Below are 27,932 nucleotides of genomic sequence, written 5' to 3'. Positions count from 1 at the left end.
CAACACACACACACACACACACACACACACACACACACACACACACACACACACACACACACACACACACACACACACACACACACAACAGGGTTTTTTCTTCAAGAGAAAAGTTGTTTTTAAAACATAACCGTCAGCTGTAGTGGTTTTCTGCCATCTACAAACATGAAAAATTCACTGACAACTCCATAAACACGCATACATCGTTGAGTATGTCAGAGCTTCATTACCGTGTGCTATAACACCCACAAATCGCATGCATAAGAATTCCTCACACTGCTTGTGCAGAGAGTAAAAACACAAACTACTAAAGTCACAGGAAAAACACATTCCATTTTGTTATTAAATTTCTTATTGCTCAGTCTCTTACTACCATTACAGTTCATCCCACAATACTCAAGTAACTCATCACATGCAGTGAGACAATACAGTAATACAATAATAAAAACAATTCATCTCTCGGTCTACCTTGCAATAGTCAGCCATTATAATGAAACATCTACTTTAATTTCAATATTATGTCTTAATAAAGACTAAATTCGGTCTAAGCTAATGGTTTCAACTTTTACCCGTCACTGTATATTCACTCCAACTACTGATACCATCTCTTTTCTGTGTCAGGCAAAACCGTTATAGCAAGCAAAGCAGTACATTTATGAGTAATACTGCTACGATTAAATTGAATCATATTGAGGTGAAGCAACATCCCACGCCCCAAACCCAACATTTTTTAGGTCTAATGTAGCCAAAGATACCACACTGAATTTACTCGCTAAAATGATCCCTACTGACCTGTTCCCTGAGAAAACTGCTGCTAAACCAAACCCAGATTCCCAGAGGAAGGAGCTGCTGCTGAAGAGTTGACTGTTCAACAAAACAGAAAACTGACTGGTTGAACAATCCAATGCACACACACTCTCCACACACACTTTTTCTACTCTCTGATCTTCAACAAGGGTAAGAGCTATTTCTAGTATCACCATCACCCTCTGTTCTGTTGTCCCCTGCCGTGTGTGTGTGTGTGTGTGTGGTTGTGTGTGTGTGTGTGTGTCCTTGCACCTGTCGAAGTCAGTCTCCTGTCAGGTCTTCTTTTCCATCACAACACAACAATATTAGTACTGAACAAAAAAAAACAGTTTTCCACAAAAATATTTAGTTAAACAGATCTGCTGAGAGATAAAATATTATTTGTAATCACTTCTGGATGTATTTATTTATTACAGATTGCCTTCTTTCAATATAATTGAATGATTCAAATGACGTATATAATTAATTTGTTTGGCTTTAAGATTTACATTATTTTTTAACTGATCTCCATTTGACTTTTTGATTTTCAAATATTTGTTGGTTTTAGATTAGTTTTTGTATTTTTTTTTAAATCACAGTTAATTATTTGGTTGCATCTTCAAGTCAAGTCATTGGCAGGTATTATTAGCATCATGTGTTTTTGGTTCATATGAATATAAATGATCTGGATGAACACTGTGCACTAATAGTAGATCTAATCTTGTATTCTTTACTCAGCCCGACAGTGATAATAAAAGGTCATAAAGGTTATATTGAAATGAATCGCAGTTCTAAAACTTAATTTATTCCTTTTCTTTTAGTTTAGCTTTATAATTTTTCATTTTCAAAGTATCAGCATAGCAACTTTTTTTTTTCTTTTTTTAATTGAAGGTCTATTTAACAAGCAAAGTCATTAGAAACCAGTCATGACAACATCTGCCAACCTTGCCTCACAGTTTAACAGTAAATGACATCATGCATGAATATGTGTGACGGTGATAACATCAGCACCTGGCAACATAAATGCTGACTGTCTCCTCCCCCACCTACACCACACTGCCACCTGGAATAACAAGGCCTGTTTACATTATTTACTCAGCTTGCTGGGCTGACTGCACAATCTTGGGCTTTCAGCACCGCCTTGATTTACATACTTCTCACCTGAGCGCAGCTACCCAGAAGCTCTTTGGAGGACAGGACAAACAATTACAGCGTCCAATAACTGTTTCAATGTACATACGCGTACATTAATTTAGTTTTAAGACTTGATAAAATGTGAAGCTATGTTTTAAGTAGGACATGCAAACAAACACAATTTCTTCCAGAGGATCAGTGGAGGACAGTCAAACAACAGACTAGTGTTTATGTTTAAGAGGCATATTAAAATCGCTGCTCTAAAACAGCTCTGGATTGAACCCATCAGTACAGTAGCATCCACTGAATGCAGCACACTTTTGGAAAATAAACTATTCATTCTATTATAGGCTGACAATACATTTAGAAAGCCTGATGGGGCAGAAAGGCATGTAGACAAGACAATACTTTACCTTAAGAACAGTCCAATCCAATAGCACCAGAGTATATCCAGTTAAGCCCTTTTAGGAGAATAAAGTAACCACTAAAATGATAATAAGCCAGTGGCTCTCAGCACTGATATGCTACTGAAGGTCACCATGAATAACTGCAAAGGATCCCAGTAACGCTCAAAAGGATAAAACCTACTACTCCTGGCAGGATGACTCAAATATGCCCTGTTGTAGCTGAACAAACGTCCCTAGACTAACAGGCTACAGTCCTTCCCCACACACAGACTTCACTATCAGGATAATATGATCTGAGAATTAGGAGCCTTGATCCACTAGCTTTCACCATGGGAGTACAGTACTGCAGTAGTTCTGCTTGCCTTTTTCTTTCCTTCTTTCATTCTCTCTGTCTATTTTTTTCTCTCTCTTTCGGTTCTTTGGAAAGCTGTAACTCCTGGCAGCTGCCCACTGTGTACACACACACACACACACACACACACACACACACACACACACACACACACACACACACACACACACACACACACACACACACACACACACACACACACACACACACACACACACACACACACACACACACGGAAAACTGTAGTAGTAGCTGAGAACTGCATATTTGGCAGGAGAGACCTATAATTGATATTGTGATATAAAAGCCGGCCAGACTGAAAGTAAACCAAATTGTATAACCTTATATGGCATGACTTTCCCCTATTAATAGCCAGTGACCACAGTTAATGTGGTCAATATTGACTTGGTTTCCAAGACACTGGATGAGGCACATTGAGGGTTCCTCACTATTTCTTCATGCCAACATATCACAGTCAATTAAAATAAATGTTCTTAAATTTGTCAGATTTTGCACTCAAATGCAGTTCACATGTACTTTTCCACACTGGATTTTCAGCCCATTAAAACATACAACCACAAACATATTGTACATGTGTCAGGCTAATGAGCGGACCTCCACGATGTGGGGTCTAGTACTCGCTTGGAGCCAAAATAAGAAAGCGAGATTATGAGGACACAATGAAAAGGTGAGAGAGGTCAGGAGGAAAGGTTTTTTTTTTTTTTAAAGAGCACCAAAAGCAGAGTTTGGAAAGGAGGGAAAGAGAGTGTAAGAGGAGTAGAATTTGCGGAAAAGCGCAGAGCTGACATTGAGAACATTGGCAGTGTAATCACGGCGGAATTTAAGGTGCGAGTCATGCTGGTTTTAAGCAAACTCATAAAACCACAGGAGTTAAATATTCACTCTTATTTTCCTGTTTCTGTGTATGTGAGAGAGAAAGAGAACAAGACAGAGAGAGAATGTGCATGTTGAAGGAAATGATGGCATCTTGCTGTGCTGCTATACTTTGTGTTGAAAATGTTTCAAGCCTCAACATTAACAATATGAACACAAATGACGTACATTGTATCTAGTTTTCTCCAAGTGAATTCAGTTTTGAATAAGAAAAGATGAGAAATATTCTCTCATTTCAACTCTTCATGATATCCTGTAAGTAATCTTTTGAGGTAACTGTACTCGCATGCAGTAAGAGGTATGTATTGTCCAGACTAAATGACTGATATTAGTTTACAAAAAAAAGTTGTATACAAACATTGCACATTTTGTAGCTCAAAATTATATTCAAACTTCTTACGTGTAGATGATATACAGAAGTAAATAATAATGATAAAGGAGGGAACATCTCTAAATCTGCAGAATCTGTTGTGCTTAATTATCTAATTTGGGGAAACTGCTCTCCGTGTAAAAATGAGAAAGCCTGGAATACCACTGTTAGGTTTAACCCTTGTGTTGTCTTCCCGTCGAACATGTTTTCCCTTGTCAACGTTTTTGTTGCTTTTTCAAAAAGTTATTTTTTCCATTTTTGCATGTTTTTTTCAACTTTTGGTCGTTTTTTTCAACATTTTTTATAGCTTTTCAGATGTTTTCGTAATTTTTTCTGACATTTCTTTTCACTTTTTCCAACGTTTTTGACGTTTTCTTCTGTTATTAAAGTTTTTATCCTTGTTTTTGTCACTTTTTTTTTTGGCACTTATAGCGACTTCCCATATTTCTGATATAAAAACTTTGAAAACGGGTCAAATTGGACCCAAGGACAAAATGAGGGTTAAGAAATAAAAGATGAAGCAAACCTGGTATTACCCCAAGGTTCAGCAGTGTACAAGTCTCATCTGAGGACCTTCCTCCACAGCGCTGCGAATGAGGATCTGGCTAGTCCACACAACATTGCGGGATGGGAGAAAAACGTGCTCTGGTTTATTGGCATTTCTTTAAACCAATCACAATCATCATGGGTGGTGCTAAGCTCTGTACGGAGCAACGGTGCCTCTGCCAAATAGCCTCGGGAAGGAACTTGTTTTGGTGGAACGTGTACGTTCAAAAGTTGTTTTAGTCGTGCAACAGAGAACTCAGATTGGACAGATAGTCTAGCTAGCTGTCTGGATTTACCCTGCAGAGATCTGAGGAGCAGATAACCATAGTCCTCAGAAATCCATCGGAGTTTAGAATGCCAACACAAATAACGGACATCCGGCCTAAATAAGGGACATCCGGCGGAATTTCCGGTGGCATCGGAGCAATCCCGGAAGTGGAATGTTGAGGATATAGACTATTGAGACCCTGATGTTACTTAAATGAATGGGAAATTCATCTAAAATCTATCTGTACAAATAAGCTTCATCAGCTGTTTCCACTGTAGAGTTTCAGTTTGTACTCTGCTAGTTGTAATTTCACAGCACCAAAACTCACTCTAGTTTTGTTATTTACCACCAGCACTACTCCTGTTATTACGGTCTATCTTGCCATCAGCTGAAGCATCGCTTCTAAAAAAACTGCAGGTCTGTTCATGTCTGAATTATTATGAATTGTTGAGTCTTGGTAGCTGGGAAAAGCTCTACTTTGACTGTACCCCTACTTACCGCTAATGTATGAAAAAGAAATAGTGCCTAACCTCATTCAATTCTGCCTTCGAAAAATGTTACTAACTTTACTAAACTCTTAAATATATCACTTCACCCACTTTAGTTCCGCTGGTTGTCAGAAGATTTAATACAATACTAATGCTGTTTTATCTGTCTTGACAGGAGTCCCAACCTTGTTACATAAAGCAGAGCAAAAGGTCTTATCCAACATTACAATACAGAAAACTGTCAAATTTAGTTAAATTCAACTTGTGTGTCTGTTTTGCGTGGTTTGCATGCTGGGAAGAATAATGATCTGAGAGCTGTGGATGTGATTTTGTCTGTTAGCATTAATTATAAATCGCACACTGTAACCCGACACTGGCTGGCATAAATCATCAAACATGTCAGGTTTATGAAGTTTTTTCCCTCTCCCCTTGGCACCTGATGATGACTGACACCGTGCCCCAATGTTCTTGGTATTTAAATAAAAAGCTTTTAAATTGTAAGCTTCTTTTATCTTCTGAGTGCAACTCTCAGTACATTTGATCAAACATTTCACAAGGTCTTTCCCGGTTATTTGTATGACATTATGTGACTCATGAATAGGTTGGACCCTTCCTGTTTAAAGGGAATATTACAGTAACGATTCACCCGGAGGCTTACGCAGCAAGTGTTTAAATTGCTTACAGTGTTGTCTAGCTCTGCCTTATCTGATCACAACACGCCCAGGATATCATCTCTTGATAGATAACATCTCTCTCTTTGCAAATCTGTCTCCTCGCAAAGCTAGTGACAAGGCACTGATGTATCTTTTAACAAGGAGGCAAGGCGTGGCATCTCATTTAATCTATCTCTGTCATCATCACATCTCTGTTACCGTGCCAACCATAATGTCATCAGCCCAAACAGGAGGTAAAGTGCAGTGTGTCAAGTATTTGGACAGTTTTGTTTTGACTCCGTACTCCATTGGAAAAGAAGCAATCACTATGGAGGTTAAAGTGAGGACTTTCAGGTTTAATTTGAGGATGTTGAACCATGTAGAAACAAGGGTAAAAATGTAGTACGAATCCTACACTATTCAGCTAGTATGGATGCGATCAACGCCAAAACACTCTTAGGAGGTGAAAGCGATTACAATTGAATGTTCTTCAAATAGTTCAGGGCTGCACTGTAAATGATACTGCTGCAGAAAAGGTATGGGCAAAATGTAATACTTCACATCCAGTAACTGCTGTCAAAAATCTGCATGTTTGGGATATTTGTTAAAATTACAATGTACATTTTTATCTATATATTTCAGATGGAGTGACATTATTACAACATCTATAGCATGTACCCTCTCACTACACATAGGTTTTACACAGGAAATTACTTCCCCGCTGCCTCCACGAACATTAAAATTTAATGTAGTATTTTAAAGTGGATTAAATCAGAGCGCACAAAAATCTCCTTCCTGCCAAGACATTCCAATGATCTAGTCTGCAATCTCAATGAAATGAGGCATGTAAATGTGACCTTAGCTGGATAAAATCCCTGTCTTTCTGCTTACCTACCTGTATCTGACTGTCCATCCATCATAATGGTTCATTCTGGTCTGCTGTTTAACCAGCAGCCAAAGACAAAGGCCAAAGTATGTTGCTTAATTTTAAATGTTTAATATTTACTGTAGCTCTTTGTCTGCCCACGTTCATCTTCTTAGATTAACATGATTAATACAGACAGTGACACCTGGTGTTAGGAAGGTGAAAGAAAACACTTCCTTACTTCTGGAAAATATCATTTGCTGTGGCACATTCCTTTGTCTTTAGCCTGGGTAAACCCTGACCAACTTCTGGCAAATTTGAGATTTGCTCTGCAAGTCAGTCTGGCGAAGAGCCCATTCAAAATGTCCCCATGTCCACAAAATCGAGGCACCAATCACAACCGCTGAGGCGGGCTTTTCACCAATCACAACCGCTGAGGCGGGCTTTTCACCAATCACAACCGTTGAGGCGGGCTTTACGTGATGACGATAGCGCAGCGACGGCGAGCAGCTTTTTGTTTACATTCAACATGACAGCTACCGAAGCGCAGCGTCACCTGGATCGTTGGTCTGATTGGTTGGACTATCCAATGCGCCCAGAGGCATTGGAGCGGCGTCCGTCAACCAGGCTACTTTATCTTAACTATGACTGGGAAAATAGCAAAGAATAACAAGCAGTAGGATTTACATTGATGAAATATCTCAACTGCAACTTTTGTTTTCTGCAAATCATATTGTTTGAGCTTCTTTCAGCCAATACATTACACCCAAAGCTTACTATGAGGGACAACAAAATGCCTGGTGCACTCTTGAGCTGAGGTAAAGCATACAGATATAATAATTTAACATTCTCTCACAATGCTGAAGAGATAAGAGCGTTGGTGGTTTGTGTCCTTGAGCAAGACACTGAACCCTGAATTGCTCACACTTACAGAGACACACAAAGACACTCACACACTCTCAAACCACACTCCATTAAGTACCTCAGTTGTGTTTTGAGCTCCGTGAAGCGTGGCCTCTTGCTGGGATCATACGACCAACACTTTGTCATCAAGCTGTAGAGAGTAGGAGGGCATTGAGGGGGCATTGCCAGTCGCTCGCCGTTCTCTATCCTGCCGATGACGTCGTTGTTCTTCACACCTTGGAAAGGCTTAATGCCGAACATTAGGATCTCCCACATACAGACGCCTATGGAAAGAGAGAAAAACACACGCACTATGAGAGTGAGACAGCTACCTATTGGCTCTTAAATGCTGCAAAGAGTAGAGAGTTAAACAGAAGCAGACCACAAACAACAAACCTACTGTTGCAGCACTAAACATCATAACAAAACTGACATAGAAATGAACAAAGGAAGAAAACAACACAGACTTAAACTTACCAAACATCCAGACGTCACTGGCTGTGGTAAACCGTCTGAAGTTGATTGATTCTGGAGCCATCCACTTAATAGGCAGTTTACCTTTAGAAGCTAAAAAAAAAAAAAAACTGTGTTACACTTTAATGATCGGCTTAGTTCATGTCAGTCCAATAAACATTAATGCTGATTTCCTCCACGTGTTATGACAGACCGAAGACGGTTAAAAGGAGACAGTGAAGTGTACATTTATGGAAACACTGTGCGTGTATAGAGGGGTTGTATTTACCTTTATAATAAGAGCTATCTTCCATGTATCGAGACAAACCAAAGTCCCCAAGTTTTACACAGTCGACTGTAGACACCAACACGTTCCGCGCTGCGATGTCCCTGAGGAGGACAGAACCAAAATGAGAGAAAATCCTTGTCACTTTGACATTTATTCTGTTTATCTATGAGATCAGACACTTGTCACATGAAGTAATAATTTACATCTCTCATGTCATAAGATCGCTAGTATCCAGCATTCAGCCTTCCAGTAGGTGGCAACACCAGGCTGTGGTTTACAGAAAATATGTATTTGCCATAAAAGAATATTCTGTCACATTCAACTGCCCTAGATCATTTGTAAACAAAAAATTGTTGGGTAAATCGAACCACTATTTCATATGTAATGTTATTTTGCACTGGCCACTTAGCACAACTATTATTTTAGTAATGGAATACTAGCTTTTATCATTTTAAAATATTCTGATGTATCAGAGGTTTTGGGAGACCCCTAATGCATACCTGTGTACAAAGCGCTTGCTCTCCAGATAAGCCAGTGCCGTGCTGAGCTGGTATGAGTACAAGATGAGACTGGCCAAGTCAAGACTGTACTTCCTCACCTGGAGAAATGACCGTAGCTATGGAGGACGGAGAGGAAAAAACACAGACAAAGAGATGTGAGAGAGAGAGCGGAAGAGAGCCACAATTTGATGGTGAAAAACAGAAGACAGAAACAGGGAAAAAAAATTAAAAAATAAATAAATAAAAAAATTCAGGAAAAGTAGAGACGAGGTAGACAGAGATACGATGAGTGAGACAAAGAGAAATAGAAGGAGAAATCGAGATAGAGGGGTAGAAAGAGAGGAACAATAACAACAACAGTTATTTAAACAGTTCTACAAAACAAAGCTGTGCCATTGTAACAATAGACAGGAACTATGTGAGGAGTAATTAGCGGGGACATTATCCTTTTTGTCAATAACAGAATGTGTAGAGCACGTGGGGGCGTTTTAGGTGGCCAGTTGTCTACTGTTCTGCTGCCTACACATGTGGTGTGCTGCATCATGAGCTCAGATTTGCTTTAAAATGTGCTTATTAAGAAAACCAATATACAGAGCCAATGCAAACAGAAAAACAATGTATAAACGTTAAACAAATCATTTGTCAAACCAAAGTAAATGCAATTCATTAAGTAGTAAGAAGATGTTCAATTTCTTTTTAAAACGCTCCCTAATTTTTAGAAACACGCTAATTTTCCCCCTGGATTTTTGTCCCCACGCATCCACATTTTGTTGTGTTTCATGCTGCAAGAAGACACTGTTCAAAGTTTACAGTTAACACAGCTCAGAATAATATACTAATACAAAGTGAAGAGAAAAATGTAATGGAAAACAAAAAAGGAGCTATGACATAGAAACTAAAAATCATTTAAAATGCAGTTAAAGTGTTTGCTCTGAAGGTGATGTTTTTATGATCTGATTTACACCCAAACTTTAAAAATCTAATTTTTCCTCGATAAATTCCCTCTTTCTTTAAACTAATACTGAAAAATATAGCCCTAGGGTCTATGTTTATACTGTACAAGAGTCTTTTAACACACGCACACATCCATGTAAACTAGTAGATACTGTACAAAACAAATTCTTATCAGTGTCCTACCTCTCCGAGTGTGCAGAGCTCCATGATGATCCAGACTGGATTATCTGTGATGACTCCCATCAGCTTCACAATGTGAGGGTGGTCAAACTGACGCATGGTCACTGCAGGGAAAGAAGAGGTCAGTTCACAAACAGCTTGCAAGTTTTTCTGTACTAAAATGGTTATTCTGCAAACTTTTGAGGGCACAGGTCTTGTTGGCTGATAACATTTAGAAACACACACACTTACGTGCTTCTTGGAGAAACTTTTCCCTGACACTGTCTGACGTTGAGTTCTTACACGTCTTCACTGCCACAGACAGGGCTGGGTTCTCCTGCAAGAAACCGATCCAAGCAAACAACATGATCAACATTAAAACAAGCATATATATGCAGCAAATTCACTGTCTTTAAATTCACCTAAAACATTAGAGGTTTGTGCATCACCTATTGAAACTTCACTAACATGAGTTGTAAGTATATCATGGTTATTCAGTGGCAAGCCCATTAAATCAATGTTCTTCTGCTACAACTATACTGTATATGTACAATTATTGTGAGTTCAAGTTCAGTTTATTCTTTTTAGTCTCGTATCCGTCGCAGGCCCCTGAATTGAATCAAAATTGTATCGTGGCAGACTTTGTGACACCAGCAGATCTTGCATCGTTGTCCTAAGAATCGATTTAATATTGTATCATGATAAAACATGTGATTTACACCCCTATGTATACTAATTAATAATAATTTAACTTTTTTTTTTTTTTTTTACTTTAAATGAAAGATGATTAACCATTTTTGTATCTACAGAAGTGTTGGTCATGTGAGTAAAAGGATTAATGCTACAAAATGTGCATGGATTTACTTTCTTGCCACCTGTCAACCCCTTACAGGTAAAGGACCATCTAAAGTGGGCTATTAAATTTGATTATTTTGATATAAAGCTACCATAAATCAAGAGCTACAGATATTAAACGCTTGTGTGTGTGAGAAAGAGACTACTGTACATACCGGGCTGATGTAGACTCCTTGGTGGACGTCTCCAAACTGACCCTCACCTATGCAGCGTCCCAACTCAATACGATCTCGCTGAATCTCATAGTCCCGTGCTATATATGCAATATACGTAGACATGAACACACGCACACACACACACGCACAAACACACACACAAACAGAAAAGACCTTCAGATCAAACACATTCATCAGTGCCCACACACACACTTCTTAGTCAGCACTTCCATTTACCCAGCTTGTCAGAGTGCTTTCTCATGTGCAAAGTCTCTTAAAATCTTTCTTTAAAAGGCAAAAAAAACGTACAACTGATTCTGTTGATTATCAGCTTTTGAAACAATCCTCCAGCAAATTTCTATAGACGTGAATTAAACAATTTAGACACAAGCTCACTGTGTAGAACTTTAATTTCATGTGAGCAACATTAGGTGGTGCCATCTTTGCTTTTAAAATTTGATTATCCTGCATTTCCAGATGAATAAAGTCAATGCACCTTCCTACTCTGACAAGCTTAGTTTTTATAGCAATCAGCATAGGTCAATGTCAACAGCATGCAACAACAGCATCAGGAAACCACAGCCAGACATGCCATGTACCACGGACGAACAACAGCCAGCAACACTCAATGTATATATGAACATGAATTTCCACATTATATTAAATGTAATATGGATAAAGTCAGGTGGATTGAATAATGGCAGCAATTCAAAGCTCACAGGCTGATTTAGGACCAGTGGTACATTTGCTTAGTCCAAAAGGAAGTTGTATCTCTGTTATTATAGTCAGTCAAATTTCTTCTGTACTTTCTGTCAAGTGCATCTAGATAAAATGCACCATTTTTAATATAGAGTTTTAAGAAAATTAAAAGAATTCTAAGGTCTGTGAAACGTTGGCTGTTGAGAGGCTGGTGGTTTGCTGACCTGACTTTGTCCATATAAGCAGCATGAATATAGCATACAGGTTTCTCTGACTTCACTTTTATACAGTTTACGGTTGTGAAATGTCCAGCACACGTGCGACCTTTAGAGACAACTATGCTGGGCAACAAAATGCCTGTAGTGGGAAAGAGACTAAATGAGGTTGTACAGTTTGTCATAATTAATGCCTGTGTGCCCTGCCTCTAAATGTCGCCCATGTGTAATCTGATCTTAAAAAAGTCGATCATTATGGTTAAACAATGGAGTGGGACTGCCCTGTTTGTTAGTGGTTTGGGTTTACTATATATATATATATATATATATATATATATATATCCCTTTCACTGCACTACCTCATCCGGGCCAAAGTTGTAAATAGGAATATGCTTTGTTACCCTGAGCAAGTAAATATGTTTCGTCAAATGGTATGGATTTTTACAATCATGTAAGGGAGTACAGTTTGTTCAGATTTTTTTTTCGATTACAAAAAAATGTAAAATACACATCAAGATCCTTGTTCAACAACAGGGGTTCAGTTCTGAAGCTACCATCAGCAGTTCAGCCTAAAACTGACAGCACATCAAACATCAACAGGGAGGGAGGGGGGGGGGCAAATCAATGCGGTAGAGAGATAACAGAAATAAACTCAGTTTTATTTTACAGTTGCAAGCAAACATAAAATAAGGATCACAACAACCACCAAATCAAAGTGCCATCACAATACAACCAGACTTATTACCTTGATCTAGTCCATAGTATTCTGGGAAAATGGGTTAGTGATAGGAGACAGAAATAACTAGCTGTGAGTACAGAGATCTGTAAATTGTGACTGCAGTCTTTAATAATTGCCATGATTGTGGGTGTGATAGTGATGCAGTTAAGTTCGAGGTACTGTATGTCAATTACTATATAGGTTTCACAAATGTGTCCCTTATCATATAAAATGACTTGTTTTAGGATATTTAAAACCTTCTGGTGTGTTTTGGTCTGAAGAATGTTCTTTTTTTGTTGCGTTCATACAAAGACGCACACCATTGGTCACCCCTAGCCAGCTTCAACAGTTCATAAAATGTGTATTTTATAATGCAAACTAAATTTAAACACCACATGGACCCTTCAATTGCTTGGCAACCTACTGTTTAACAAAACCAAAAAAACAGACACTGAAACCCTAAAACTGCTCAGTCTAGACATAAACAGCTAAACGGTACCTTGGCTGGCTTATGTGTGTTTAGTGTATTTATCTTACTAGATAACTTCTAACTAAATCAGCCATATACATATCTAAGAAAGTCATGCAACATGACAGACTAGTAAATAGCATGGATACAATGTTTAGTATGGACATCTAGCTATATCTAAGCTGTTGGACTTGCTTGTTCTCTCTGTATGTGTTTACAACTGTTCACAGGACTCTGGTGAAAGCTACTGTATAGTTTATGAATGCTCAAAAAGCAAAGCCATGTTGAAATTTGGTTGCATGAACAATTTATACCCAGACAACATTTTGAGGCAGATTAAATGGGTAATTTTGTCGGTAAAACTCATTCATTTAACGTCCCAGTTCCGTTACCCTTCATACATTAAGGTGATATTGCCTATCTTCACTGCCTCTAAATGTTGCCTATGTAGCATCACCACTTAAACCTGGTTAACAGGCACTACTCCGCAGCAACTGCAGCACAGCAGGCCCTCTACAAGGCCAGATAAACCTCTACATTAATGTAATTGTCAAGATGAACACTTATCATTATAGTGATTAGCAGGAGATACAGCCATTTGTAAAATGTTTACTGTAGCGTAAACATTGTGGCTAGATAATGTCTCAAAGCTGTCCGAGGAAGCTTGTGACTTACTAACAGATTGCAGACCTATTTATATAAAGATTATATAAAGACAGATGTGGTTCAAGTGGTTTCCCCTTTTATACAACATTGCTACATGTAACCACAGAAAATGTCGATTCATTCAAGCCTCAGTTATTATTTTGCCTGCCATCCTTTTATCCACCAATCTAAAAAAGAGTTTCATTCAAAGCTGTAGGCCTGAATAGATTTATAGTTTGGTCCAATGTATCATTAAATCCTCCTGTATGATGGAGTGTGATGAACAACAATTACAACAGCTCATTTACAGTTACATTTACACTCTGCATTCTCTGAATAATGTTGGTTGGGTCCAACACATTTCACAGTGCCAGTCACTTGATTAAAATATACATTACTCTATGCGTTACCTTGTCAGTTGATGATGTTTTCATTGAATATAAAACAACCATAGGGTGAGGCCCAAGAGAGAGACACAGAAATCATCCAAACACAATCTCCAAAACACACGTTTATGGCTTCTACAGACCTGAGATAAGGCTACCTTTCACTCTCTCCCCATCACCTCAACAACCTTTACACCTGCACACACATGAACTAACACTCGCTGCACAAGTCAGAGGTGGTCAACTGATCAGCAGAGCACACACACAGATGCACAATGACACCTGTGACATTGTGCCTCTGCTTGTCACAATAGCTAAAATGTTTCTGTGCATGTGGGTGTACTTACTTGAAGGCATGGTATATGTGTCCTCCTCATCTATGATCTCAGCATAGTCGTCTGTTTCTGCAGAGCCAGAGGAAAGTGGGGAGGGGAAAAAAAGAGCCAAGAAACGTCTCAGTTGGTGACACACAAAAGACCGATACAAGAGAAAGAGTTGACAAAAAGCTCACATATAAAAGTCCACTTTGATATAACATGCTGAGTCGCCCGGACAGCATTCAAATTACAACTTGGAGGTTATCTGCCACAACACAAACCAAAATTCCCATTATCAATATCAAATTGTCATATTCAGATATCACCTGGATTTTAAGGAAATACTGTAACACTTGACTGTCAAATACTTTGATCCCCCACTACCAATATAAAAAATAAGTAAAATCCCTCCATGCAACTCAAGAGTTCAGTGAACACACCGTCAAAGACAAAAAAAGAAAAAAAAAAAAAAGTAAAAATGGCAACAGCAACAGAAACACATGATCATCAGACAGATGTACCTTTCCAAAAGACCGTCACCATACCCGATTCCAAACACATGCACAGCAATTTAAACGTTCATGTACTATAAAACAGCTGCAAACGAGGAATGTAGGACAGAGGAGTGTAATAAAGAGAAAGAGAGGGAGATATAGACACAGAAGAGAGGAAAGGGGAGGGGAGGGATGGAAACGTTCATTCTTTCCAGAGAAACAAGTTGAAGAATAACAGATTGAGTCATCTGGGATAAGGCTGACCAGTTACAGGCAGATACAGAGATACTGTACACATACAGTACAGTACGCTAAATGAAGACACAGAGCAGGAATTCCATTGAGTTTCTAATTTAGGATGGTTAATAGAAAGAATGTAGTTTACCATCACCACTAGTGTGACCTGCAGAAGCCACATGCAGCATGAAACACACACAGAGAGGGAAAGAAGGGGAGATAAGTATTAGTTTACTGTTGCAACAGATGAAAATAATATATTATTTATTGACTAGATAATATAGTCAAGGTTAATTTTCATTTAATTCTATATCACTGTGAGTTAGTCAGAGGTCAGTAGACAGTCAGGGTAGAGGCAGGGGGACAGTGACTAAAGCTCTCCATGGGAACATCTGGCGAGACAAGGACTCTTCACTGCACACACAGATGAGGCTTTATAGAGAAAACAGGGTATGCACACATATCTATGACGCCTTTATCCAACTGTTAGCAGTCACTGTCATTCATGACATTTAGAGCAGCAGACAGACAGGAAAATTGACAGGGAGAAACAGACCAACAGGAAAGGAGAAAGCAAGACGGGGACTTATACCTGAGACACAAACAGCGCGGGTCCGTACTCCATCCATCCGTTTTTCCATTCGCCTCTCATGATTTGAAACTCTGGATCAGACATGAGAAAATCAGTTTGTCCCACATTAAACCTAAAGCGTCCAGTTGCAGCTATGAAGACAATAGTGCAACCAGAGAAATGGAGGATCCTCCCACATCCTGTCATGTGTGTAGCTTTACAATGTAATGTCGAACATAAAAAAATGAAGAACAAAAAACAAAGCACACATTCAAATTTCCCTCAAAAGCAGATTCTGAAGCGCAACACAAAATGATGGAACCCACTGAATAAAAAACGCTGAAGACAACAAACATAGTTGCGCTGGTGAAAGGGAAGACACTGTACAATGTTTTCTTATGCACTTAACACCTGAACCTCGACTACACCTCTTTTATGGGTCTCACAGAAAACTCACACCTTGTTTTTATTTGATAAATCAACTAATGAGGCAAAAGGAGTCCGTTGACTTACTTGGGGATGGACGGCAGAGCTCTGTCCCCCTCTGCAGACACAAAATGAACACATGAATTAGACAAAGAACAGACTGGCTATATGTTTAAGCTGCATCGCTGTAACCATTCCTTTGTTGCCATAGTTATTTACAGAAAAGACTAGCTAAACTCAATCTGGTTATTCAAATCCTCATCAGCCACAATCAGACCTGGATACTGTTAGAAAGAGTTTGAATACTATTTAAGTTAATTTTTCTTTCCTTCGGGTTACTGTTGCCATCTAAGCAACATAAAAAGTATCCCAACTCATTAACTGCAACAACTGAAACATTATAATACTCCAAAATGTGGGTGTATAGTAAACACAAAATACATATAGAAGTATATTATATATATATATATATATATATATATATATATATATATATAAATAAATAAGAGTAGTTGTGCGTCCTACCTTTATGGACTCTGACAATGAAGGAGTGAGTAGCTAAGGAGACAAGCCGACAGTAGCCGTCAATCAAGTCAGCCATGTTTTCTGCCGTAGTCAGCAATGCCGTGGTGACTGTGAGGGGCTACACACACACACACACACACACACACACACACACACACACACACACACACACACACACACACACACACACACACACACACACACACACACACGATTAGTGGGACAGAGCGTTGCTTCACAGTGACACAATGAGAGCTTTATTAGGGAAAACATCTTCTACCAGCACACATTCAGTCTAACACACCCCCCTACACAGATACACACATACTTTTCCACGAGTACGGCCTGCTGCTGACATCATTTAACAAATTCAAATTCAAGTATTACTGCATGACTGCAACAGGCAATACTGTTTTGCAAAGAACCACCCTTCATGGAAAAGCCAAAGTAATAGTATGCAAGGTGCGTGTGTGTGTGTTTTCACCTCTGGAGCTCCTGCTACATTGAGCTGCAACATGCCTTTCCTGTCCTTCTCTTCCAAAGCAGAGTACTGGATGGACTGAACCTGGTTAAAGTTAGCTAAGTGTGTAGGCTGCAGAGACAAGGGCAGATATACAGAAACATAAAAAATCACTTATAATGTACTGTATATGTTGGTGCACTTTATTCAGACATTTTTAGTATCAGTTGGTCATGTATTTCTAACAATGAGTGGTCATTGTTAGAAAGAAAGAAAGACATATCATCAAGAGAGAGATTAAATTAAATTAAATTAATTAGAAACATTTTGACAGACAGTCTGTCATCATTAAGTTAAAATTTAATAACTCAATTTAAGCACTGGAGTTACAGGTGTGCAGCTGTTTTCCTGCATTTTGAGTTGTCACTGCAGTCAGCACCTCCAACCAACCAACCACCCCCACCAATGCAGCTGTGTAGATTTCCTATTTACATCACCTATTGATGAGACATGTGGCCTTTTTGAGCTCATATTATCTGTTGTGTAACAACAACTACTGGATCACTGGAATTTAGAAGAGAAAATCTGTCTACTGGAGATAACAACCAGTAGAGGGCAGTATGGTGGATTGCAACATAAAAGCATGCAGTATACAGCAGTAAGAATTCAGCACTACTGCAGTATACAGTAGTGCTAAAGGCCTTCTTAAGTCCATAAAAAAACAGAACTGGAACATCTGCTAGAATAGATACACAAATCCAACAATATTTTAAAGACCATGTGAAATGAAATGTCTGAGTGCATACTGACCATTGAGCCTTTATCTGTGAGGTAGCTGATTCCTTCTTCTGGTCCAATAGCTAACTCTACTGATATTACCCAACTAGACTGAGGAGGGAGAGAGAAAGACAGTGGATGACATACAGTATTAAAATAAATGTCACATTTCATCTGCTTTATAAACTACACACAGTACTGGCAAAAATGTTATACTGATAGCATAAAACAATTTGAATTTTCTCATCTCATTCTCATCTCACTTTTGACACGAAATGCCCTCTAGAACAGACAAAACTTAGCATTCCGTAGATGACGGTAAAAATGCATTGCTGTAGAAAACAGTATAAGAACAGTATACTGAAATGATGCAGGGCTGTGCTAGCGTCACCTTTAGGATTTTGGCATTCCCTTTAAAATAAAGACACTCCACTCTACATGTTTTGTTCCCTGTCAGTGCTGAATAGGAACTTCCTCCTGACTTAGTATGAATTTTCAGGTATGGAAAATGTATGAATAGATTTCCTTATTCACCATTACACTTTTTTTGTCTTCATGAATTAAGTGTTGCCCTACCCCCAAAGCACATTTGAAGCACTCTTTGTCAAAGCGGTAGATGGGAGAGAGTATCTCAAAGAACTTGTGGATGCTCTGCTCATCATTGAGGTTAGCAAACTGCTTGAAGGTCTGCTGGATCTGCTTACGAAGAGTCTTCGCCTGATAGAGGGGGAGAAAAAAAACATTTCCAAGGATGAGGCCTTCTGGGAAAAAGTTGGTTCAGAGCCAAGAAACGCACAACTGACAAAGCAAACTGCGAGTGACAACAGGACGTTTAACTTAATTCCACACAATCAGATTATCCAACATTCAGCCAGAGATCCATTCAGCGATCAAGTCGGTGTCCCTGTCAGTCAGCCGGTCGTTCAGTCAAATAGCCATTAGCTCATCCAGCCGACTAAGCCGGACTAGGATTCCCAGAGACATTTCTGCCACTGTCACTTCTGTTATCTGGCAATGGAACTTAAATGGGAGACCACGGCCAGTTAGTCAGTGAGACGACACATTAACAGTAGTTTAGTCTCACCTTGAGGGAGTCCAGCAGGCTTTTGGGGAAGAACCTTCTCAAACCAACGTCTTTCCTAAGAATAACAAAATCACAACATTTATGCATAGTTGACATCTACCATCACTAAATCTAAATGAGAGATGGTGTGGACCAAATGAAATCAATCTTACTCTAGTAGTTCATAATTGGATTTCTTATCCAGGGCATTGCCTGGCATCTCTCTAAAGAACCTCCTGTATAATTCAGAGAGAGAAGGAGAAAACAGTATTAAAAGGCCATCAATATATTTTTCAGTTCAGATATTCTGGAAAACTTCTCTGATATAAGCAGTGACTAATAGTCAAGAACCTGTTTGAGTAAACAGAATATTTGTGTTGACTTTGTCCTGCTTGTGGCAGAACCAGTGTGTTTATGTGTGTTTCTCACCTGATTTCCAAACAGCCCAGTTTCAGAGCAACATCTTGATCCACCTGATCAGCTATATGATGCATGTAGTCACTCTTTACCTGATAACAGTGTGACAGAACAATGTTTTATAACAACACTGCTGTAAAAATAAGGCTGGACAGTAGTACCATGTAAGAGCAGAGTGTAAAAGTGAAGTATCTTGTTAATGATCGGTTTCAAATTGTGTCTGCCTTGTGAGATGTAAAAGGGAGGACAAAGAAGATTATTTTTTTTTTAAGTAGTATTTTATAAAGGAGGACACCTTCTCCTCTTTTTTTATGTGATCCTGCCGTGTTGCCTCACCTGGTGATAGAGGTAGTTAAGAGATGGTTTGTCTTCAGAGAAATGGCTGAGGTAACCTTTAGGAAGGTACCGCATCCGCAACTCATACCTGAGAATGACAGAGACAGTTTGGCTAAATAAGCATACTCTCAGCACACGCGCACACGCACACACGCACACACAGAGAATGAAATAACCTGCAGCATCCAAATCCAATGCCTGTCCAAGGCATAGAGACAGAAGGAGCATGCTTACTCATACCTACAGCTGACACATACACAGACCTCTTCACTTATACAGTTGAAATATTTGTGCACCTGACTTGCTTACTGTATGTCAACGACTTGGATAACAAACCTGGTTATGTAAGTGGATACCACAGAATCTACGACATGATCCTGATTTAAAAAAATACTCATATACATTAAGAGATAATATAAAAGGAAATATAGATATATGTTGCATATCATCAAAAGGCTTAAAAACAAAATCATGACAACTCTGGTACACACAAGTTTTGCTGTATGGAGCTAGAAACTAGTGAGTGACTGTGGGGCGGGATGTGTTTCTTGTGATTGTTTCTTGCACTATTTCCAGAATTCCTCTTGCTCTACATTCAGAGGTGGTTAAAGTACATGTTAGCTACATTATAGCACCCATGGAGCCGTCGATTCCATGTCTCAAAGTCACCTCAGCAACGCAGCTGTTTGCCATCACAGGGGTTTGAAACAAAGATTGGAAGATGCCCTTTCTACTAGATTACTGTCTGGTGGCATAGTGAGATGTGATTTCATATTTTGCTGACAGTGAACAAACTGAGAGTGATAACTTTGTAATACCATACAGCATAAAGAGATTCCTGCTGTTACACTTGCCAGTTAACTGTGCCAGAGAAGTACCCAGTTGGGCCATCATTGTTTATAGTGACATATTATTTTATGACTGACATATTGCAGTGACTACAGCGGAGAGAAATGGGTCAGGGGAGTAGTGAGCTGAGCTCCAAGCTGCTGTGATGGGACAGCACTGTAGTTAGATAACAAAGGAAATCAAGGCTGAAGGCAAAATAAATAAAACATCCTCGTTCTATAATGAATGAACCAAAAAGAGTGTGAGAAGAGTGAGAAAGATGCGTGTTTGAGAGAAAAGAGAGAGGATAAGAAAGAAAACACAGATATGATAGATGAGAGAAAGAAGGATGGAGAGAAAGATCAAAGTGAAAAAGAGCGACTGCGAGCGCACGAGACTGAAGAGAAACACGCAAGGGAGCGAGATAGAGTCAGTCCATCCCCTGGGCTACTTCTGCTGTTCTAACAATAGCTTGGCAGCAGCAGAAGCTCATGTGGGCTTGCAGCTCGGCTGCCCTCCGAGGCAAAGCTGCAACAACTGGCAGAGCTGCTCGGCTGCATGTTAGCAGTGTGAACAACTCGTTCATTTTGAATTCATTTAAATTTTGATGACTTTGGGTGTAACACATCAACAGCAGGACAAAAGGACTGAACTGTAAGGAGAGTTGTTTACAATATCAACTGAAGATACCTAAGCACTAGCATAGTTTCAGTGTAGGTTGGAACAGACACCGCTGCTTTCAAATAACTAGCAGCTCATTACCTTTCATCAAACAGAGCAGACCTGCATCAAATAAATGGGAAGAATAAGGATCTATAAATTATGTAAGGGATAATGTAGAGCGAGTCGGTCATTATTGCGAATTGGAACCCCGACAGGATAATACAGAACCTTCACGTAAGGGTCTTAAATCAGCCTGAAGGACACCAGTAACTACTACTCATTGCATGCAAGCCATGTACTTGTGTATTGAAGTCACTTTGAATTTAGGTAAATATCTTCCGTCATGTGGATGAATGAGGAAACACATTATATAAGGAACTTCAAATCTTATGAAAATCGAGACAGGGATCGTGGTAAAATGGAATCATTAAACACATGGTTGCAATATTTTTTACTGCCTGTATGCAGTAGTTCACATGAGTATGTTTCAGGTTCATTGAAAGTATAAAATGGTTCCATTGGGACCATATGTTATGCAGCTCTGGCTTGTAAGGTAGGCTTAATAAATACTCTTGGATGGCAGGTTTGTAGCTTAAACAAGTGTAGCTCCTGTACAGCCCAATAGTGCATTTGTAAAGATGACACGTTTGTGGTAATGATCATCCTCTTGTCCGCCTCTGAGGAGAATAAAGTAATGTTATGTTGCTTGGCCTGCTGTTTAATTTTAGCACAACATTAAGGAAGGAGGGTGCACTCGCCAAACACACAGAGAGAAAATGAAATAACCTGCAGCATCAAAATCCAATGCCTGTCTAAGGCATAGACACAGAAGGAGCATGCTTACTCATACATACAGCTGACTGTAAAACAGTGAGTGTAAAACATTGAATCTTGTTGTAATTCTACCTCCACTCCTCCTGGGGGTGCTGTTTCTCGTATTTCTCCCTGATGTGACACACGCCCAAATCAGGGTGTAACCAATGGAGTGCATCAGAGTGCAGATGGGTCAGACGGAGGCCCAGAGAGGACACACAGCGCAATTTGTGGATCTCTGCTATCTTTTGGATAACACCCTGTTGAAACAAGAGGAAGTATGAACAAAGATAAAAGCGAGAGTCAGGGAAATGAGGACGATGGAGGGCTCGAAAGGTAAGAAAGGTCTGTGTGTCTTACCCTGACATCTGTAGCATCTCCATGCCTGATATTACTAGCCCAGGTACACGGTTCGCTGTTTGTCTCAAAATAATGGAAGATCTTCAGAACCCGGTCCATGGAGCCTGAGGGCCGCTCAAGGCCTCCAGCAGAGCCGCTTGTACCAACACCGGTACCACCAGGCATCCCAGACCTGGATTTAACCCCACAACCACCCACTGCGGAGTGATTGAGGTTGGGTTCCAAGTAAGAAGACGACGCCATGCCCGATTCAGATGCTCCCGCTGGGGCTAACTTGCCGTCATATTCTGAAAAAGAGAGAGGGACTTCAAAGAGGACAGAGGTCAAAATGTGACTTCATAGTTAAGGAGTAATCTGTAATCAACACGTCTTGTATCTTCTCTGGAGATACATTCAATGATTGGATTTTGTGAAAGTAACATTACACAGTCAAGGAGAATAAAAATCAGGTTAAAAAAGGCAATTAGGGTATGTAAAGAAAACTGCTACATTAGCCCTTTGAAACAACGCTGAAAGAATAACGGCCACAGTAAAACACCCACTCAGAAAACCTCTCAGTCACCACCAGTATGTCATTCGTACTGCATTCTATACATTTGTCATGACACAAAACTACATTAATAATCATAAGGACATGTGGACAGGTGGAGAAGAGATAATAAAACTGTAGCATATGTATGTCTATATCTACGACATTCCACTTCCTGGATTGCTCCGGTGCCGCTCCGTCTTTTTCGCCGTTTCCTTCCACTTTCTTTGTGTTGGAATTTTAAACTCCGGTGGATTTATGAGGACTCTGGTTAACTGCTGGTCAGATCTCTGCAGGGTAAATCCAGACAGCTAGCTAGAGAAACAGCATTAGCATTGTATTAAATCTAAGACTTCTGACAACCAGCGGAACTAAAGTGGGTGATATTTAAGAGTTCAGTAAAATTAGTAACATTTTTCAAAGGCAGAATTGAATGAGGTTAGGCACTATTTTTTTTTTCTATACATTAGCGGTAAGTAGGGGTACAGTCAAAGTAGAGCTTTTCCCAGCTACCAAGACTCAACAATTCATAATAATTCATAATAATGAACAGACCTGCAGTTTTTTTAGAAGCGATGCTTCAGCTGATGGCAAGATAGACCGTAATAACAGGAGTAGTGCTGGTGGTAAATAACACCAGTGAGTTTTGGATGGCTGCTGTAAAAGTACAACTAGCAGAGTACAAACTGAAACTCTACAGTGGAAACAGCTGATGAAGCTTATTTGTACAGATTATATTTGTATAGATTTTACATGAATTTCCCATTAATTTAAGTAACGTCATGGTCTCAATAGTCTATATCCTCGACGTTCCACTTCCGGGATTGCTCCGGTGCCGCCGGAAATTCCGCCGATGTCCCTCATTTAGGCCGGATGTCCGTTATCTTGGGCTTTCTTTGTGTTGGCATTCTAACCTCCGGTGGATTCATGAGGACTATGGTCGACTGCTCCTCAGACTGCTCCTCTGCAGGGTAAATCCAGACAGCTAGCTAGACTATCTGTCCAATCTGAGTTTTCTGTTACATGACTAAAACAACATTTGAACGTACACGTTCCGCCAAAACAAGTTCCTTCCCGAGGCTATTTGGCAGAGGCGCCGTTGATCCGTACAGAGCTTAGCACCGCCCATGATGATTGTGATTGGTTCAAAGAAATGCTAAAAAACCAGAGCACGTTTTTCTCCCATTCCAGAATGTTGTGTGGACTAGCCAGACCCTCCTCCACAGCGCTGTGGTGGATGGTCTGAGACTAATAAAACTGTAACAACACAGCAATACTGAGGCAACAAATCACTGTAGAGTGAGAGAGTTTTAGTAAGGCTACCAGTCAGTCAGCCAGTCAGTCAGTCAGTCAGTCAAGAGTCAATATAAACCAGCTAAACACTGAAGGACCTACTCACAGCTCAACATAAATCAGATGAGTTTGAATAAATAAATTCCTGGTGGGCAATACTGTGGTCTAACTGGATAGCCAGCTGCTAAATCAACCATGCTGGCAGTCTTATCAAGCACAAACAGCAGGCCATTCCAACACCAGTCAGGAAACCAGTCTGTTGCATGGCAGCTCAGCTGCAGTTTCCAATCTGGTAGTTTCTAAAATCTGGCTTGACACGCTAAGGTCTGCTGTGGGAGGATTAGTAAATTGTTGTGGACATACTGGTGTTCAGTGGCAGTGTCTGTAGTCGGGTAGTAGCTTGCTTGAATAGTAATGGCTGTAGGTGGGTTGTAGCCTAAAAGCAGGATCAATTTTTCTTAATGAGCTAACAGATAAACGCTTAGAATCACAAGTTGTCTAATTTAGAAAAACAGTAAATTGGCTTCACATTTACTCTATTAACACAGTGTGAGACTACAGCAGCAATAATATCCATAGTGAAGTGCTTAACAAAGCAGACTTTTGTAATTAAGCAAACACAAGCACAAACCATCCACTTCCACAGATTCTTCTTTCAAAGGTTGTTTCTACTGTAGGTTTATCTTCACCCCTATGGCACCACCCAAAGAGGCAGCTGGCCCACCCAAAAATCAGATGCAGATTTAATTTTTAGTTGTAGCATTACTAAAATGTTTGATTAGAAACTTAGGTTATTTTGGTCTAATTATAATAAACGGTCATTTTAAAATAAACTCCTTCAAAAAACAACATCTGCCGTCATGGGGAGCCTTCCTACTAATACTGTTCCAGGGGATGAAGGGGAAAGAAAAAGTCACGGAACACATCACAAATCCACGGTGCCTGGAACACATTGGACAATGCCTAGGTGGCAACTAAACAAAACTGTCATTACAAACAAAGCTTATTTATTTACATTTATTAATTAAAGCATTCACAATAACCACTATAAATCAGCAGGGGGAGATGCATAGAAACAGCTCTCTGTCTAGTTGACTGTCCCTGTAGCTTCCCTTCAGTCTGTGGATGAAATGGAATTAAAGCCAAAGTTCCATGTACAATCACGAAAAGCAAGCAGGCTCAGAGAACATTTTGCAACCTGCAAAACGCAAAGCTTCTGGCGCCTTTTCACTCGGAGTTTATGTTTTTTCAACTCGAGGCCTTTAGGGCACTCCTGCAAAAAACGCAAGTGCCCATACAGCGAGCAAAACGCTGCACTCTCATTGAAAACAATTACAAAAAGCCACCCCCGGCTGCTAAACGGCGCTCTGTTTGATCAGGGCCTAGAAACCATGATGTGTTCTGTCTGTCTATCGATTGCTCCATTTCAGTACTACGGACAGCGCCACTCCTACACACGCACCCCCTAATTTCGACATACTCACTTCACCATTTCACGGCACAAACGCCCACTTGCTTAGCTGTGGGGCTTCAGTAATTATGCCAAAACTATTTAGACACCAAGAAGCAATAAACCACATGCCAGTATGCAGGGCCTCTATTAGGTATTTGTGGGGTTATAACGTTAGAGATAATTCGATGTGGCACAGCCAGTTTTTCTGATGCACAACCAAAAAATACATTTCTGTCCACGCTAGTGCTTCACACATCTAAATAAAATAACGCTCACCATTGGCCCAACTTCGACCGCCGGCCAACCGTCCCAGTGGTGTCGCCACCTTTATCCTTGTGCGAGACACACACTCTGCTACTTCCTGTGTCATACTGTCACTTCCTGAATATCCCTGCAGGCTTTGTTGAGTCATCATCACTACAGTGACTGCTTTCAGCTGACTGTGAATTCTGGTTGTCATGTGGTGACAAAAGAGACACAAGTAAACCGAATCTGATTGACTGACTAATTTCATGGCTCATTTCCAGTATTGCGTATGTAATCTACAACTAAATACTTTTCCAAAAGACCTGTCTAAAATTGTGATCTGCATCACCGGGTTATTCAGGGTTTAAAGTTCTGCTTATTTATATTGAATGATTTGTTTAGTCCACTAAATATGGACACAATAAATCCAACTGCCAAACAGTGTTTTCGGTTCGGTTACTGTCGACCCTCGTTGTTTCACTCATGTTCTGAACAGGCTGTAGTAAGCACAACAATCACTACTGTTAACATCACATCACTACATTCAGCATTTTTCTGTGTTGTGTTCAGGTCACGGTCAGATCACTTACATACTGAGAAAAAAGGGAGAAAGCAACAGAGACAGAGATATATAGACTGATCCAGGGAAAGTTGATTCAGCACTTTTGACAGCTTGACCTACAGTTGCTTCTCATGCTGAAATACATGCCTGTGTGTGTGTGTGTGTGTGTGTGTGTGTGTGTGTGTGTGTGTGTGTGTGTGTGTGTGTGTGTGTGTGTGTGTGTGTGTGTGTGTGTGTGTGTATATAAGTCCGATACACAATATTACATCCTGTGTCTATGGAGAGCATTGCACTAGTATCTTTATTTGGAGTCCTTACTTAGTGATTGTTATGACATTTATGACATTACTCCTTTTCTTCATATTATTACACCTTTCTTAGTATTAGTCACCTTTTTTTCGTTGATGAATTGTCCTATGAATCAATCCTCTGATATTGCGAGTCTGCTTCATTTTCAATTGATAAACATGTACGCTTTCTAGATATAGTTAGGTCCTCGCTGGATTGAAAAGTGTTTTAATCTTTTGCCTATAAAGAGCCCGAAATGTTCTTTGTTGCTCACCATAAGAAAACAGAAAATATTCACCTGCCAAGGAAAGCTTTAAGCGGTCCGAGTATGTAATCTTTCATCATGTATTTCGATGTACATTGTCAATGTAATTTCCAGTACAGACATTCCAGTGACTAAGGGCAAGAAGTTCCAGAGACATACAAAAAGTAAAAACCTGCCTCGGGTATATCATGCTGTACTAGGTTATGTTACATTATTTAGCATTTTCTTTCTGAGTCTCCGCAGTTTAACAAACAGCAAATTCCAGAATAGTTCGTGCTTAGCTAAAATAACAAAGTGTGTTCTGAAAAGAGTAAAGGTTGGCATTTGGTGATGAATATGTCTAGTGTATGCATTTGTGTGTACTGTAATTAAAAGTGAGCTCATTCTGTAGGCGTGTCGAATAGCCACACATTCAACAGAGCTTCAGGGCTTCATTACAACAGATTAGTGAAGATCAGATTCAAAATGTCTCTCTTACAGTTTTACTATCACCATCCAATTAAAATGATACCACTGTGGCTATGACACTACTGGATTATTAGGTGGCTTGTAACAATCCCCAAATAGTGCACTGCTGCTTTAATCCCTCTAGAAATACCACTAATATCATCTCATTGTAACAATACCAGCTGCCTTGCTAATGGCTACCGACCCTGTCTACCCGATGAAAACTATCACTATGATGAAAACATTAAAAAGGTACAGCTAGTAATATTAAACTGGCTCTTTGCACAAAATAAACATAAGTGGGGTTTTGCAGTGCAAATCATTTATAGTCACTCCTCCATTACTTCGATGGCTACATATATTTTTAAGCTTCCTAAAAAGGCAGAAACAGATTCACTC

At 39.6% G+C, this 27,932-nt stretch overlaps 1 protein-coding gene across 5 annotated transcripts in view; it reads right to left on the bottom strand.

Annotated features, from left to right (window-relative positions):
- The window catches only part of LOC120561713 (focal adhesion kinase 1-like), a 69,769-nt gene that overhangs the window by 22,709 nt on the left and 19,128 nt on the right, over positions 1-27,932 (bottom strand). For 2 of the 5 annotated variants that reach the window (XM_039804920.1, XM_039804921.1), the window contains exons 3-24: positions 22,451-22,737; positions 22,184-22,350; positions 19,787-19,874; positions 19,463-19,542; positions 19,207-19,269; positions 19,055-19,109; positions 18,547-18,687; positions 18,004-18,081; positions 17,218-17,325; positions 16,734-16,851; positions 16,296-16,326; positions 15,804-15,874; positions 15,360-15,377; positions 14,511-14,567; positions 12,691-12,711; positions 11,032-11,129; positions 10,274-10,358; positions 10,046-10,146; positions 8,909-9,024; positions 8,409-8,509; positions 8,144-8,233; positions 7,746-7,950 (exon numbers count right to left, since the gene is read on the bottom strand). In XM_039804920.1, coding sequence (XP_039660854.1) covers positions 7,746-7,950; positions 8,144-8,233; positions 8,409-8,509; positions 8,909-9,024; positions 10,046-10,146; positions 10,274-10,358; positions 11,032-11,129; positions 12,691-12,711; positions 14,511-14,567; positions 15,360-15,377; positions 15,804-15,874; positions 16,296-16,326; positions 16,734-16,851; positions 17,218-17,325; positions 18,004-18,081; positions 18,547-18,687; positions 19,055-19,109; positions 19,207-19,269; positions 19,463-19,542; positions 19,787-19,874; positions 22,184-22,350; positions 22,451-22,737 — 2,179 coding nt within the window. The remainder of the gene's footprint in view (positions 1-7,745; positions 7,951-8,143; positions 8,234-8,408; positions 8,510-8,908; positions 9,025-10,045; positions 10,147-10,273; positions 10,359-11,031; positions 11,130-12,690; positions 12,712-14,510; positions 14,568-15,359; positions 15,378-15,803; positions 15,875-16,295; positions 16,327-16,733; positions 16,852-17,217; positions 17,326-18,003; positions 18,082-18,546; positions 18,688-19,054; positions 19,110-19,206; positions 19,270-19,462; positions 19,543-19,786; positions 19,875-22,183; positions 22,351-22,450; positions 22,738-27,932) is intronic. The other 3 variants (XM_039804922.1, XM_039804924.1, XM_039804923.1) reach the window with 2 other exon arrangements.

This window comes from Perca fluviatilis, chromosome 7, assembly GCF_010015445.1.
Source record: "Perca fluviatilis chromosome 7, GENO_Pfluv_1.0, whole genome shotgun sequence".
NCBI lineage: Eukaryota > Metazoa > Chordata > Actinopteri > Perciformes > Percidae > Perca > Perca fluviatilis.
Note: the sequence above shows the minus strand (reverse complement) of the source record. Positions and strands in the feature narration are given on the sequence as shown.